This window comes from Leucoraja erinacea, chromosome 2, assembly GCF_028641065.1.
Source record: "Leucoraja erinacea ecotype New England chromosome 2, Leri_hhj_1, whole genome shotgun sequence".
Lineage (NCBI taxonomy): Eukaryota > Metazoa > Chordata > Chondrichthyes > Rajiformes > Rajidae > Leucoraja > Leucoraja erinaceus.
Window position 1 is genome coordinate 8,309,342 of NC_073378.1, and position 14,546 is coordinate 8,323,887.

The 14,546-nt window shown below is 44.5% G+C and overlaps 1 protein-coding gene across 1 annotated transcript in view; it reads left to right on the top strand.

The window, feature by feature from the left end:
- The window catches only part of zgc:158766 (uncharacterized protein LOC100009641 homolog), a gene marked incomplete at its 5' end in the record, with an annotated part of 164,178 nt that extends 157,027 nt beyond the window's left edge, over positions 1–7,151 (top strand). The window contains 1 exon segment of the mRNA XM_055651523.1: positions 6,558–7,151. Within this exon segment, the coding sequence (XP_055507498.1) occupies positions 6,558–6,605 (48 nt within the window).
- Positions 7,152–14,546: the final 7,395 nt, after the last annotated feature.

Consider the following 14,546-nt stretch of genomic DNA (forward strand, 5'->3'; position numbering starts at 1 on the left):
TGTTGTGTTATCTCAATTACACCTTTTATGAAGAGCCGCTCCAGTTCAGCTTGTGCCTCTTTGTCAGGGAGAACGAACACTCGGTTCGGACTATGTTGAACTGGAGGGCTGTACTTGTGTATAAACTCTATTGTATATCCTTGGATACTGCTTAAGATGTAAGTATCGGTTGTTAATATTCTCCATGCATTCAAAAACCAGTGTAGTCTCCCCCCAACCTCCATGCTCTCCATATTTTTTAGGGAACCAGACCCACCTACCTCCATTGTTACCAGTGGCAGGTTTACTTCCTTTTGTAGTTTTTCCGCTGTTGTTGTTGCGCTGGTGCCTGGTTTTACGGTTTGGTTGGCGTTGGGGTTCCCCGCATCTTCCAAGAAGGCCGGCCTGGGCCATGGCCTAAAAAAGACTCATGTTTGAAATACCGTGCCTTCGAGCTTTCACCAGTTCTGCTGGTGGGTGCGTAGGGGTGCTGTCTTTGGCTGTAGTGGGTTTTTCTTGGTGTTCCTTTTATTAACCCCAAGGTTTTTGCTTCCTCATCGAGCTCTTTTACCTGCTTCGATAGGCTGCCACCGAACAAGAGTATGGGTGGTTTTGTGGTCCCAGGTTTGCACAGTCCCGCGAACTTTGGGTTCAGTGTGGGTTGAATGGCATTTTTCCGGATGTTATTTATTTCATGCTGGGTGTTGCAGAATAGTGCCAGTGCATCTTGTTGATCCTGGAACATTTCCCTGTCGTCCACTGTACGGGCAAATGCTGTTATCCCTGTGGTCAGTACTTTCAGTACTTTTTGCAATTTTACATCCATGCTCCTGACTCCTGTTCCAATGTGTTTCCATATACAGTTGTTAACTATTGGAACGTTCAGAGATATGCAGTTGCCAGGTGTCTTCCTGTGGTGTCCAGTACAGCCTGCTCTTGTAACTGGTTTAGAGACATGTAGTCTATACTGGCAGCAAGCTCTGGCTCCAGATTTTGTCCAGTCTGTTCCAGCTGTACAAATTTGGCCACCATGTCCAGTAAGTTATCTTTTTCTCGCACCCCATGCTCACTTGTCTTTTCTTCTGCGGACCCCTCTCTTCCAGGTCAGCCCAGCACTGACCCGCAGTGCTCCCCTCCGATGAGGTAGAAGCACTGTGCAGCCCTTGAAAAGGTACTGCTGTGGGTTTACCATAGGGCCCACAGTGACCCGACTCCATATCCCGGAGTCTGTCACGTTGGAGCAAATGCTCCATACACCGCTCCATTCCAGTCCAGCGCTCTCGGTCGCTGGCCGCCCGCGGTGGTTCAAAGTCAGACTCCTCTGAGTCCACGACCTTGTTAGTTTTGTGTCTAGCCTTGCCTCCCTGCGCATGAATTTGGCTGGTGCGGAGGTGACATCGGGCACAGCTGATCCCACTACGTGTGATCCAAGTGCCGTTAGCTGCTGTTGCTGGCTGCCCGCTACTCCGCGGTCCTCCCTCACCAGCTTTGTCGCAGCCCTTGTCTTCTTTGTTCTCTCCATGTTCCCACCTGTAGTTGGAAATGGGAACAAAAAAAAACCGCAGAGTAAACGCTTACCTGCAATTAGCGGCTTTTAAACTGCCGCCGCGGGGGAACGTCCTTCCACCGCATCTGACGTTTCGCAATGCGTGTAGCGATATGACACGCATGCGCCCTGGCGGGGTTCTTCACGTAGTCACTCACATGACTCCGAATTAAAATCAAAGCATAGTAGCAGCTCTAAGCTAAGGCAAAACACAAAGTATTGGTGTAACTCAATGGATCAGGCAGTATCACTGGGGGACACATGGATAGGTGAATATTTTGGGTCGAGCCTTCTTCAGATAGCGGGTGGAAGGAAGCTGGAAATGAGGTGGGGCCAGGATAAAGCCTGGAGCCCAAAAAAGGATACAAATGGATGTCAGATAAGGAGAGAAGAGGACTTCCCCAACACGGGAACATTTTTTCCTGTCCTCTCTTTCTTTCCCCCCACCCCCCCCCCCCCCCCCACCCGCTCCTCCCCCTGTCCCAGAGAAGAGGAGTGATATTTAAAGCCAGAGGATGGGATATAGTTGGGAGGGGACAGGGGGAGGAGGGATAAAGAGAGGGCACGAAAAATGTACCCGATGTTGGGGAAGTCCAGAACCAGGGGTCACAGTTTAAGAATAAGGGGTAGGCTATTTAGGACTGAGATGAGAAAAAGCTTTTTCACCCAGAGAGTTGTGAATCTGTGGAATTTTCTGCCACAGAAGACAGTGGAGGCCAATTCACCGGATGTTTTCAAGAAAGAGTTATATTTAGATCTTGGGGCTCAAGGAATATCGGGGAAAAAACAGGAACTGATTTTGGATGATCAGCCATGATCATGTTGAATGGCGGTGCTGGGTCGAGGGGCTGAATGGCCTACTCCTGCACCTATTTTGTATGTTTCGATAGTAGTGAGAGAGATGGGATGGCTGGGCAGAGAAAAAAGAGGGTCAAAGGAATGAACATGTTAATCAAAAATGGAGAATTCCATTTTCATTCGATTGGTTTGTAAGCTACCCAAGTGAACTCATTTTTAATGAACTTATGGTGTAAAGAACATCAATTAAGTCCCCAGTGGCAATTTAAGACTTTGAATTCAGTTGCTTTTAATTGAGGAATCATGTTTAGTTAAAGGAAAACACAATTATTAGCAATAAGAGGCAATAATGAATTGGCCTCATTGTCCATTGGGAAAAGAAGCATATTGTCCCAACCCAATGTAGTGTATAATAATAACAATAAACTTTATTAAGGACTCGAGGTCCAGACAAGGGGCAACATTGCGTTAAAAAATGCATTGCATATTAAAAAATATATCATAAAACACATATAAAATCTTATACATGACTCCTATCCTACATTAAAATGGGTGAATCTTAATGGCCTCTAAAGTGAGGTGGTAAACTATACAATTATGTACCAGATCTACCAGCATTTTCAGGCAACACGGGATTGATACCACACTCCAGGATGGCCTTATCCAAGGATGAATTAAAGAAAAATAGGTTCAAAGCTTTTGATCACAGTGTGTCAGGCAGCATCTGTGGAGAACATGGACGGGCGTTGTTTAGGATCTGGCAATTGATGCAATTCTGCATTCCCCCCACCGATGCTGCCTGACCCTCCAACATTTCGATTTTTGTTTGGGATTTTAGCATCTGCAGGCTCTTGGGTCTCTATTTTTTCCCTTTGTTGTTAATTCCCCTTTGTTTGTCAGTCCCAGTTTCTCCATTTATTTCTTGCCCTGTATTTAATACATTTTGCCGTTACGATATCCTACTGCTGCATCAGGCTTTCACTTGTAGGTGAGCAAATACCTTGAATCATCTATCTTTTGTAACCACTCAGTGTAGGATATGCTCTTACAGTGACGTTTGTGTAAGATGATCCGATGAAATTAATGCATCTAAACTGTGGCACATGGACTGAATACTGGGTATTGCCAGCCAGTGTTTGTTCCTCTGTTTATTGTTATATTAATAATAATAATAATAATAATAATAATAATAATAATAATTATAATAATTATAATAATAATAATATATTTTATTGTCATTGCACATAAGTGCAACGAGATTTGGTATGCAGCTTCCATCTGATATCATAACTTAAACTAATAAAATTTAGATTTAGATACCCCGAGAAACATGATTTGTAAAAAGACCAGTAAAATAGTAAGATTAAACGAGAACTTACCAGTTTGAAGTTTGATCTGTATTTTATGAGGAGGAACGTTGAGGGAATACGTGAAGAACCCGCTTCCAACGCATGCGTGTCATTCTTCAAAGCAGCGGTGTGAGGTCACAGAAAACTATAATGACCTAACATAGTAAGATTATCAAAAAGATACCAGTTTTTGATATGATCATAGGAGGGTGGGAGCGGAGGGCACGTATTCCCTCAACGTTCCTCCTCATAAAATACAGATCAAACTTCAAACTGGTAAGTTCTCGTTTAATCTTACGTGAGTGACTACGTGAAGATTTCAAAGCTCTGTGACCTCATGCCGTGGAACGAGTCCATGCTTCACAACTGCCTTGGGTATTGGGAGAGAGCATTATTAGTAATTTTAAAACACACTTATACAAAGAGTTGTGTGGTATAACGAAAAAAGATAAATTTATTAATTGCAATGCGTGTAGCGATATGACACGCATGCGTTGGAAGCGGGTTCTTCACGTAGTCACTCACGTGACTCCGAAGTAAAACAGTAAAACAGTCTAAAGTGCAAATGTGTCTGTGACGTGACCATCCGAGGGAGACAGTTCATGGGTGTGGGGGGCACTCAGCAGGGCCGGTTCAGAACAGCTATAGCTCTGGGGATGAAGCTGTTCCTCAGTCAGGAGGTGCGGGCGTTGAAGGCCTTGTAACGTTTGCCGGAAGGTAAGAGTTCGAACAGACTATTACAAGGGTGCGAAGAGTCTTTATGAATGCTGACGGCCTGCCTGAAGCACCGTGTGTGGTAGATGCCCTCCAAGGCTGGGAGTGATGTCCCAATAATCTTCTGCGCTCTGTGGACGACGCGCTGAAGAGCTCTCCTCTCCGCCTCCGTGCAGCTGAGATAACACACAGAGATGCCATAAGTTAGAATGCTCTCTGTGGTGCAGCGGTAGAAACATTCCACTCCACTCCAGGCTGTGTTCAGTGGTTGTTCCAGATTTCACTGCGGTAGTCTGGAACAAGCACCCCTATGAAGCCATAAAGTGCTAGAGTAACTCAACGGGTCAGGCAGCATCTCTCGAGAACATGGATAAGCAATGTTTCTGATCATGAACCTTCTTCAGACTGATTATAGTAAGAGGAGAAAGCTGGAGGAAGACGGGGGATAGATCGACATAGGCGAGGGGCACTTTTATTGGCGGCTGTTTGGACAAAGGTTGGCCAGAGATGAAAAGCCAAAAGGTAGCGAGATAAGGAGACAAGAGTCATGTAATATGAAGCCAGAGGAAGGAATGTATCTGGACGGATCGGGGGAGAAGGGGGAAGGGAGAAATGGGTGCACATCCAGGTGGGGCACAGGTCAGGCGGGCGGGATGGTGTTGTTTGTAGGTTAGTTACATACAATTGGAGACTACATTGTTCATGCCATTGGGTTGTAAGCCATCTTGTTTCTGGGGCATCAGTAGAAAAATGTTAACACTTAAATGAATAGCTTAATGATAAGTAAGCAGAATGAATAAATGTAGTCCAGATATCTCAGATTCAGATTCAGATTCAGATTCAATTTTAATTGTCATTGTCAGTGTACAGTACAGAGACAACGAAATGCATTTAGCATCTCCCTGGAAGAGCGACATAGCAAATGATTTGAATAAATAATAATGAGTGTCCGGGGGGGGTGGTGATTGGCAGTCACCGAGGTACGTTGTTGAGTAGTGTGACAGCCACAGGGAAGAAGCTGTTCCTCGACCTGCTGGTTCGGCAACGGAGAGACCTGTAGCGCCTCCCGGATGGTAGGAGGGTAAACAGTCCATGGTTGGGGTGAGAGCAGTCCTTGGCGATGCTGAGCACCCTCCGCAGACAACGCTTGCTTTGGACAGACTCAATGGAGGGGAGCGATGAACCGGTGATGCGTTGGGCAATTTTCACCACCATCTGCAATGCCTTCCGGTCGGAGACAGAGCAGTTGCCATACCATACTGTGATGCAGTTGGTAAGGATGCTCTCGATGGTGCAGCGGTAGAAGTTCACCAGGATCTGAGGAGACAGATGGACCTTCTTCAGTCTCCTATCATATCTGTCAGTTATGATCTAATATCAATTGCAGAATACTGCTGAATATGGCCATGGTCGGATCATCATGTATCTAATCTTTAGTTTGTCCAACTCTGAGCCCTCAGTCTATGAATGCTACGGGTGAATTGATCAAGGCGTGCTTATTCTTGTCATCATGTTTTTGTTTTCACAGCTCTGAATGGACAATTCCACAAACTATCTTACATACCCAGTGAAGAAGTCTTTTTCACATTTGAGGCAGTAGACTGCTTGTTGTAAGTTGTTGCTGCAATGGACTTGTTAACTACCCCACAAAGGATGTATTTGTGTATTTGTCAAAATGCAAAACTGAACGAATGATTGGGAAAATGTGCATGAGTATTTGGATGTCTGAAAAGGACAATTACTCATGGGATATCCCTCCTTGCATTAATAAAGGACATAACAAATGTGCCCAAATGATAAATGGGAAGCAACTAGAGTATATGTATATATAAGTATAGCTATGGTTAGTTTTTTATAGCTTATTTTTAAATTTTTATATTTCATTCTGTAAATAACGAGGTGCCTTTGCTGCCTGACCTATATTCTTGTGCAATTTATTGTGGCTGTACCTTTGAAACTGCAACATTGTAGATATAGATGAATCCTTTACCATAGCTGGTGTATAAATCAAATTGTCTAGCAGTGCTATATTTGTGTAAATATTTATTTTTTATGTTTGGGATTATCTTTTTCACCAAAAAAACATGTCTCTATCCCTCTCGGTTTTCCAGATATTCCACACGATTTGATATCTGTACTGCAAAATTTGCTTTGTTTCTTTCACTTCCCAGCAAGAGGTCTGTGTGGTGGTGTCGGAACCTGAGCCACTGATGATTTGAACACATTTGACTGGAGACTGGTGCAATGAACAATGTGTGAAAAGCAGTTGCTTCCCATGCAATGGCAGGCAATTATAATCAAGTGATCTGAATGTCCGAGGGATCAAACGCTGGTGTGTTTTTATTGAGCCAGCAGGTCAGAAACTGAGGCAAACACAAGGCTGAGTTACAATTGCTTCTTGGTTCTGCTTGCTTTTATTCCACTTGCTAATGTCTTACAGTAAATATTCTAGTACATGCTGTAAATATTCTTCATGCCAATGTCCATTGTCATTAAAATCCCAAACTACTTTTCTTCATTAATATTCTGGAAATAATCCTACCCATTCATATTCTTTTGATCAAATGTACATTTGCAGCAATTTAAACAAATGGGTAAGCTTTGCTATGTGACCATTGATGGACCTACTGAATACGATTGCTTGCCTATTCTATGGATTAAAACTGGCAGCAAATAAAACGACCTGCTTCCTTTAATCTTTTTTATATGCTGTGATTTTGTTTCTGGCGACCAAGGCATATATTTTCGCTGCCGAACAGTAAAGGGCCTGTCCCACCAGCATGTGACTCCATGCGGCAAGCGCTACCTAACGTGGTCGCTTGAGTCGTACGGCCTCGCGGGGCCGGTCCCACTTCGACCGCCGGAGCCGTATGGAGTTGTGTGGAGCTGGTCCCGACATCGCGCGGGGCTCCAAAAAACTGACAGTGTTCAAAAATTCCGCGCGGCAACGGCCTGCCGGCCCGTAGCTGCCTCGACGCCGTACGCACCGTCTCGACGGGCATACGCAGTGTCTCGACGCCGGACGCAGCGTCTTGACGCCGGACGTCATGCGCGAACTTCCCGCGGACTTCGTTCGAACTTCACGTCACTCATTCGACCTCCGCGCGGCCCCCGCTTCCGGTTTGGTTGCGCTTGCCGCATACAGTTGCACGCTGGTGGGACAGGCCCTTAACAATTGCAACATACATTTACATAGGCCTGTCAGCCTCTTCCAAAGATGCTCCACATGCATAATCAGATGGGGTTAAAAAAACACTGGAGATGGAAGAACTGGAGCTGCTGGAACGTTGCGTAGAAGAAAAGAACTGGAGTATCTCAGCGGATCAGGCAGCATCTCTGGAGATCATGGATAGGCGATACCTGGGGTCAGGTCCCTTCTTCAGTCTGAAGAAGGATCCTGGTCTGAAACGTTGCCTATCCATGTCCTCCAGAAATGCTACCTGACCTGCTGAATTATTCCAACACTGCGTTCTATGTAAATAAAATAAAAAATACTGGGTCAAAGACGAAGATATTCTTCGCCGTTTGCAGTGGATTGCCAAATACTTAGTCATAGAGAATGGTTTAAGGAAGTGAGTTGTTGAGGCAGGGAGGTTAAGAGAGAGAATTCAAGAGCATGAAAATGAGATGCCTAAAATTGTGGGCATTAATAATTGGTGACGGGATGGAATGGAGGAGATGTGAAAGATGCAGCTGGGAGGACACACTGATCCAAGTTGACTGTAAAATTAGGATGCAGCAGACTAAATGATTATTTTGTGGTGGTAATGAACAGCGAACTGTTCCATTATATTAATCTCTTTCGACACAAAAGTAGATACATGTGAGGTGTTGGATTTCGGGATGTCAAACTAGTACGAGAACATACACCATGAATGGCAAGGCCCTGGGGAGTGTTGTAGAACAGAGAGTATTGGTACACTGCTCCCTAAAAACGTGTCACAGAAGGGTTGGTAAAGAGGGCTTTTGGTATATTGACCTTTATCAGTGATTGTGGAAGTTGGGATGGTCACAAGTTCACAAGTTATAGGAGCAGAATTAGTCTACTCCGCCATTCAATCATGGCTGATGTCTGCCTCCTAATCCCATTTTCCTGCCTTCTCCCCATAACCCTTGACACCCGTTCTAATCAACAATTTGTCTATCTCTGCCTTAACAAATATTCACTGACTTGGCCTCCACAGCCCTCTGTGGCAATGAGTTCCACAGATTAACTACCCTCTGACTAATGAAGTTCCTCCTCACCTTTCTAAAAGAGTGCCCTTTAATTGTGAGGCTATGACCTCTGGTCCTAGACTCTCCCACCAGTGGAAACATCCTTTCCACAACCCTCTATGCCTTTTATTATTCTGTAAGTTTTAATGAGGTCCTCCCTCAACCTTCTAAACTCCAGCGAGCAGAGGCCCAGTGCTGTCAAACGCTCATCATATGCTAACCCACCCATTCCTGCAATCTTTCTTGTAAACCTGCTCTGGACCCTCTCCAGAGACAGCACATCCTTCCTCAGATATGGGGCACAAATTTGCTCACAGATGTTATGTTACTGGGGTACAAGATGTAGCCGAGGTCACACTTAGAGGACTGTGTTCAGTTTTGGTTACCCTGCTATAGGACAGGTTGGGGGGAGTTCGCCCCTCCATGGGTACTATGTAATCCCGTGCTACCTGCTCCAAGGTTGGATAGTCAGCGACTAAACTGTCTCCCCCACCTGGTTTGCCAGGTGAGGAGGGGGCTGTGGAACCCCAGCAGGACCAAAAACAAGACCTGTCAAAGGGCGGATGAGCTTCTAGCGAGCCAACGGCCATCTGCACTTCAGTAGAAGTTGCGATCACTGTCGTACATAGCATTGTAAGGAATGATGACAAAGCACACACACCAAAATCATATACTTCCAGCGGCAGAAGTCCGCAGGAACTGGAGGACAGAGATGTGTGGTGCGTCCGTCACCGTTCCCGTTGGAAACCAGCACCACTGCGTCGCTAATGTTTTCAACGATGATGAATGAATGCAGGAAGGAGGTCATTTAGCTGAAAAGTGCAGAGCAGATTTATGAGGATGTTGCCATGACTTGAGGGCCTGAGCAATAGATCATGATAGAAATTGATCTATGAATGCGCTGTCTTTCACCCAGGGTAGGGGAATCAAGAACCAGAGGAGATAGGTCTACTAAGGTGAGAGTGGAACCTGAGGAGCAACTTTTTCATGGGTATATGGAATGAGCAACCAGAGGACTTAGTTGAGGCAGGTACAATAACATTGTTTAATAGGGCACTTGGAATGGTTCATGGATAGGAAAGGTTTAGAGGGATATTGGGTAAATGCAGGCAAATGGGACTAGCTTAGATGAGACATCTTGGTTGAGGTGTAGAGGGCCTATTTCCGTGCTATATGACTATGACAATGGGTTGAAGTATCTTGCCGCACATATCCACACCCCAGGTTAATTGCATTATGCAGCAGGTGCTAAGCATTAAACCTGAAGACGGTTCTGATGAAGAGTCTTTGACCTGAAACATTAATTCTATTTCTCTTTCCAGAGATGCCACCTGATATCGACCCTGTTTGGATAGCATGCAAAACATAGCTCTTCACTGTACCTAGCTACACTGGATAGACTTGGTTTATACTCTCTAGAATTTAGGAGATTGAGAGGGGATCTTATAGAAACTTACAAAATTCTTAAGGGGTTGGACAGGCTAGATGCAGGATGATTGTTCCCGATGTTGGGGAAGTCCAGGACAAGGGGTCACGGCTTAAAGATAAGGGGGAAATCCTTTAAAACCGAGATGAGAAGAACTTTTTTCACACAGAGAGTGGTGAATCTCTGGAATTCTCTGCCACAGAGGGTAGTTGAGGCCAGTTTATTGGCTATATTTAAGAGGGAGTTAGATGTGGCCCTTGTGGCTAAGGGAATCAGGGGGTATGAAGAGAAGGCAGGTACGGGATACTGAGTTGGATGATCAGCCATGATCATATTGAATGGCGGTGCAGGCTCGAAGGGCCGAATGGCCTACTCCTGCACTTAATTTCTGTGTTTCTATGTTTCTACACGTGACAATAATAAACCTAAACCTGAGTGTCTCTAGCGTTCTCTGTTTGGGTTTTGGAATTCCAATACCCATAGTTATTTTTAATTGTCTCTGAATTGACTGAGCGCCACAATCACAGTGCTAATGTTTATGTTTCGGCCCGAAACGTCGCCTATTTCCTTCGCTCCATAGATGCTGCCGCACCAGCTGAGTTTCTCCAGCACTTTTGTCTACCTTCAATTTTCCAGCATCTGCAGTTCCTTCTTAAACATTTATGTTGCAAAAATGTTTTGCCATCTATTAGAGAGTAGAATGGAATAACACCCACAAATTGGGTCTTAAAGGGGCATGACATTGCAAATTTTGTTTCTTGCAACTGGTTTGAACGAATAAATGCTCAGAGATTGCACTTTCCATAAGCAGATGGTCAGTTTATTTTCGATGTAATGTCTCCTGTAGGGTCATTCAACGTATAGAAACATAGAAATTAGGTGCAGGAGTAGGCCATTCGGCCCTTCGAGCCTGCACCGCCATTCAATATGATCATGGCTGATCATCCAACTCAGTATCCCGTACCTGCCTTCTCTCCATACCCTCTGATCCCCTTAGCCACAAGGGCCACATCTAACTCCCTCTTAAATATAGCCAATGAACTGGCCTCGACTACCCTCTGTGGCAGAGAGTTCCAGAGACTCAATTCCTCAATTCCTCAATTCCTTCACATCAGTCTCTGAAACCTTTCTTCAACACTTTGCCAAACTCCCTTCCATAATTCTCTCCGAACTCATTCCACCTTTAGAAACATAGAAACATAGAAAATAGGTGCAGGAGTAGGCCATTCTGCCCTTCGAGTATCCTGTACCTGCCTTCTCTCCATACCCCCTGATCCCTTTAGCCACAAGGGCCACATCTAACTCCCTCTTAAATACACCTTTATGATCCTTCAGAATAGACTGTCCCTATTTGTGCTTATGGCCTGTAAGCTATTAACAGACCAGATTCCTTACTGTGCATGTTTCTGATACTTTAGGGCCAGGTACTGCTTTGGGGTTATGTCCCGTCTGCAAGTAAACGTGAGAAAGAGCAGAGAATTAGCATCAATAATTTTATACTATTGCTTTGACATCCTTGTCAGACACAGTCCTCAACATCACAGCATGGAAGAAAATGAATGATAGTTGAATAGTAATTAAAAGTTGCTGCAAAATCTGAACATTAAGCTATAACATATTACATGGAAAACAAGGATAAGTATTTTAAGATTAAAGTGACAAGGATGGGTGTTGATCTAAATCACTGAGCTGAGCAGCAGAAATAACAAGAGATCATATTATCACCAAGAAATAATGAGGATCCAATTAATCCATCAAGAGACAATACATCAGCAATGGAACAGCTTTTTCCAAAATACCGTTACCCTGCTGAACTCACAGGCCCGACGCTAGCTATCTTTCATACTCTTTTATCCGTATATATTTATTTGCCTATGTACTAGATTAATTCATCCACGTTGCAAATATTGTTTAACCAGTATTTTTACTACCTTGCACTCTGACTAGATGCTAAACTGCATTTTGGTGTACCTGTACAAAGACAATCAAATCAAATCAAATCAAATCCAAATAATGTGATTCGGGTCCCAATGATGATAAGGGAAAAGGCTCTTCTAAATAATAAATGAATAGCGAGGAAGATGTCAATGCAGACAATGATAATTCAACCCTGATGGGGTGACACAGTGGTAGAGCTGCTGCCTTACAGCACCAGGTTCGATCCTAACTACGGGTGCTGCCTGTACGGATTTGTAAGTTCTCCCCATGACCGCATGGGTTTTTTTCTGAGATCTTCGGTTTCCTCCCACACTCCAAAGACGCACAGGTCTGTAGGTTAGTTGGCTTGGTAAAAGTATATAAATGTAAAATGTCCCTAGTGTGTGTAGGGTGTAGGACAGTGTTGATGTGCGGGGATCGCTGGTGGGTGTGGACTCGATGGGCCGAAGGGCCTGTTTCTGCGCTGTATCTCCAAACTAAACTAAAGATACTAGAGACAACTGTTCTCACCATTGGCAAGTAACTGCAGAAGGTAAGAAATTTGCATTATCCCCATCAACTTAATGATGAAAGGGACTGGGTGTGGGAGTGGATGAGTGGGTATGAAGTATCTTATTAGTGATGCACTTTATTAGGTGATGTCGTCCCATTTTTGCTTCGACATCTGAACCTTCATATTCTAGATCTTTCCAAAGCTCTTCATCTCTGCCACCATTTGCACCACATTTCTGATGATATCAAGGCCAAGGGTTAGGTTCTAAAGAGGACCTTTGACGATGTGGTAAGGTTGAGGAAGTGAACTTCCCAGTTTCCGGCCAAACAGCGGACCGTGAGCAAGGGTCAAATGTCAGGACTAAAACAAAAGGGCGGATATGGAAAAATGTGGAACATTTCTGGAGCTGGATTTGCTTGCAGGCAATGAAAGGTTCGAAAACTAGGAAGAGAATTTTAAGATAAAAATAAGATTGCCCGATTTAGATCAGCAAGCATGGGGGGGAGGGGGGTGGGTGAATAAATCTTGGAACAAGCTATATGCTGGTATGAGCATGAGTTTACAAAGGTTGGAAGGTGAGAGGGTGGTCAGGAAAGCATTGGACTCGTTACATTGAAAGATAAATGTGGCTTGGATGAGGATATCAACAGCTGGTAACCTGAGGCAGGGTCAATGCTATGCAATGCAATAGAGGTGAAATTAGACAGCTTCAATGGCATGATAGATTGGAGATAGGAAACTCATTTCAGAGCCAAACAGAAAAGCAAGGTTGCAGTCTGGCTCAGCTTTAGGCAGATGCCAGAAATGCAAAAAAATCAGCCAGGAAATGAATTTTATGGTGGAAAACAACAAACTGGAGACATTGCTGTTCCTCCAATAATGGATGTGGCAGAAGCAATGAGTCCAATTAGAGAAATCAATTGGGTTTATAGAGGTGGCAGCTAGATAAAGCCTCATCTATTTTAGCATCATTTGTCAGACCTATTGTTTTTTGTCCAAGCCATTTGTTAATCTTCCGAACCACTCATGTGACTTTGAGCTAATTGTTTTAATTAGAGTCATGGTCATTGAGTCATACAGCTAGGATTCATTCCCATCAGTCCAGCTTATCCATGCCAACCAAGATGCCCCATCCATTTGCCTGTGTTTGCCCAATATCCCGCTAAACATGTTGCAAGTATCTTGGATGGACTACTTTATTGTCACAGGTGACAGTGGAATTCTTTGCTTGCGTCCTCCATTGTTCTTCCCCTCCCCCCCTCACAGCGGTTCCCCCACCCTCTCGTGGAAACGTAGAAAAAAGGTGCAGGAGTAGGCCATTCGGCCCTTCGAGCCTGCACGCCATTCAATATGATCATGGCTGATCATCCAACTCAGTATCCTGTGCCTGCCTACTCTCCATACCCCCTGATCCCTTTAGTCACAAGGGCCACATCTAACTCCCTCTTAAATATAGCCATTGAACTGGCCTCAACTACCTTCTGTGGCAGAGAGTTCCAGAGATTCACCACTCTGTGTGTGAAAAATGTTTTTCTCATCTCGGTCCTAAAGGATTTCCCCTTTATCCTTAAATTGTGACCCCTTGTCCTGGACTTCCCCAACATCGGGAACAATCTTCCTGCATCTAGCCTGTCCAACCCATTAAGAATTTTGTAAGTTTCTATAAGATCCCCCCTCAATCTTCTAAATTCTAGCGAGTACAAACCAAGTCTATCCAGTCTTTCTTCATCTGAAGGTCCTGACATCCCAGGAATCAGTCTGGTGAACCTTCTCTGAACTCCCTCTATGGCAAGAATGTCCTTCCTCAGATTTGGAGACCAAAACTGTACGCAATACTCCAGGTGTGGTCACACCAAGACCCTGTACAACTGCAGTAGAACCTCCCTGCTCCTATACTCAAATCATTTTGCTATGAATGCTAACATACCATTCGCTTTCTTCACTGCCTGCTGCACCTGCATGCCTACTTTCAATGACTTGTGTACCATGACACCCAGGTCTCGCTGCATCTCCCCTTTTCCTAATCGGCCACCATTTAGATAATAACCATCAACCGCCGACTGCAGATCGACCCGCGAGGCTTCTTTT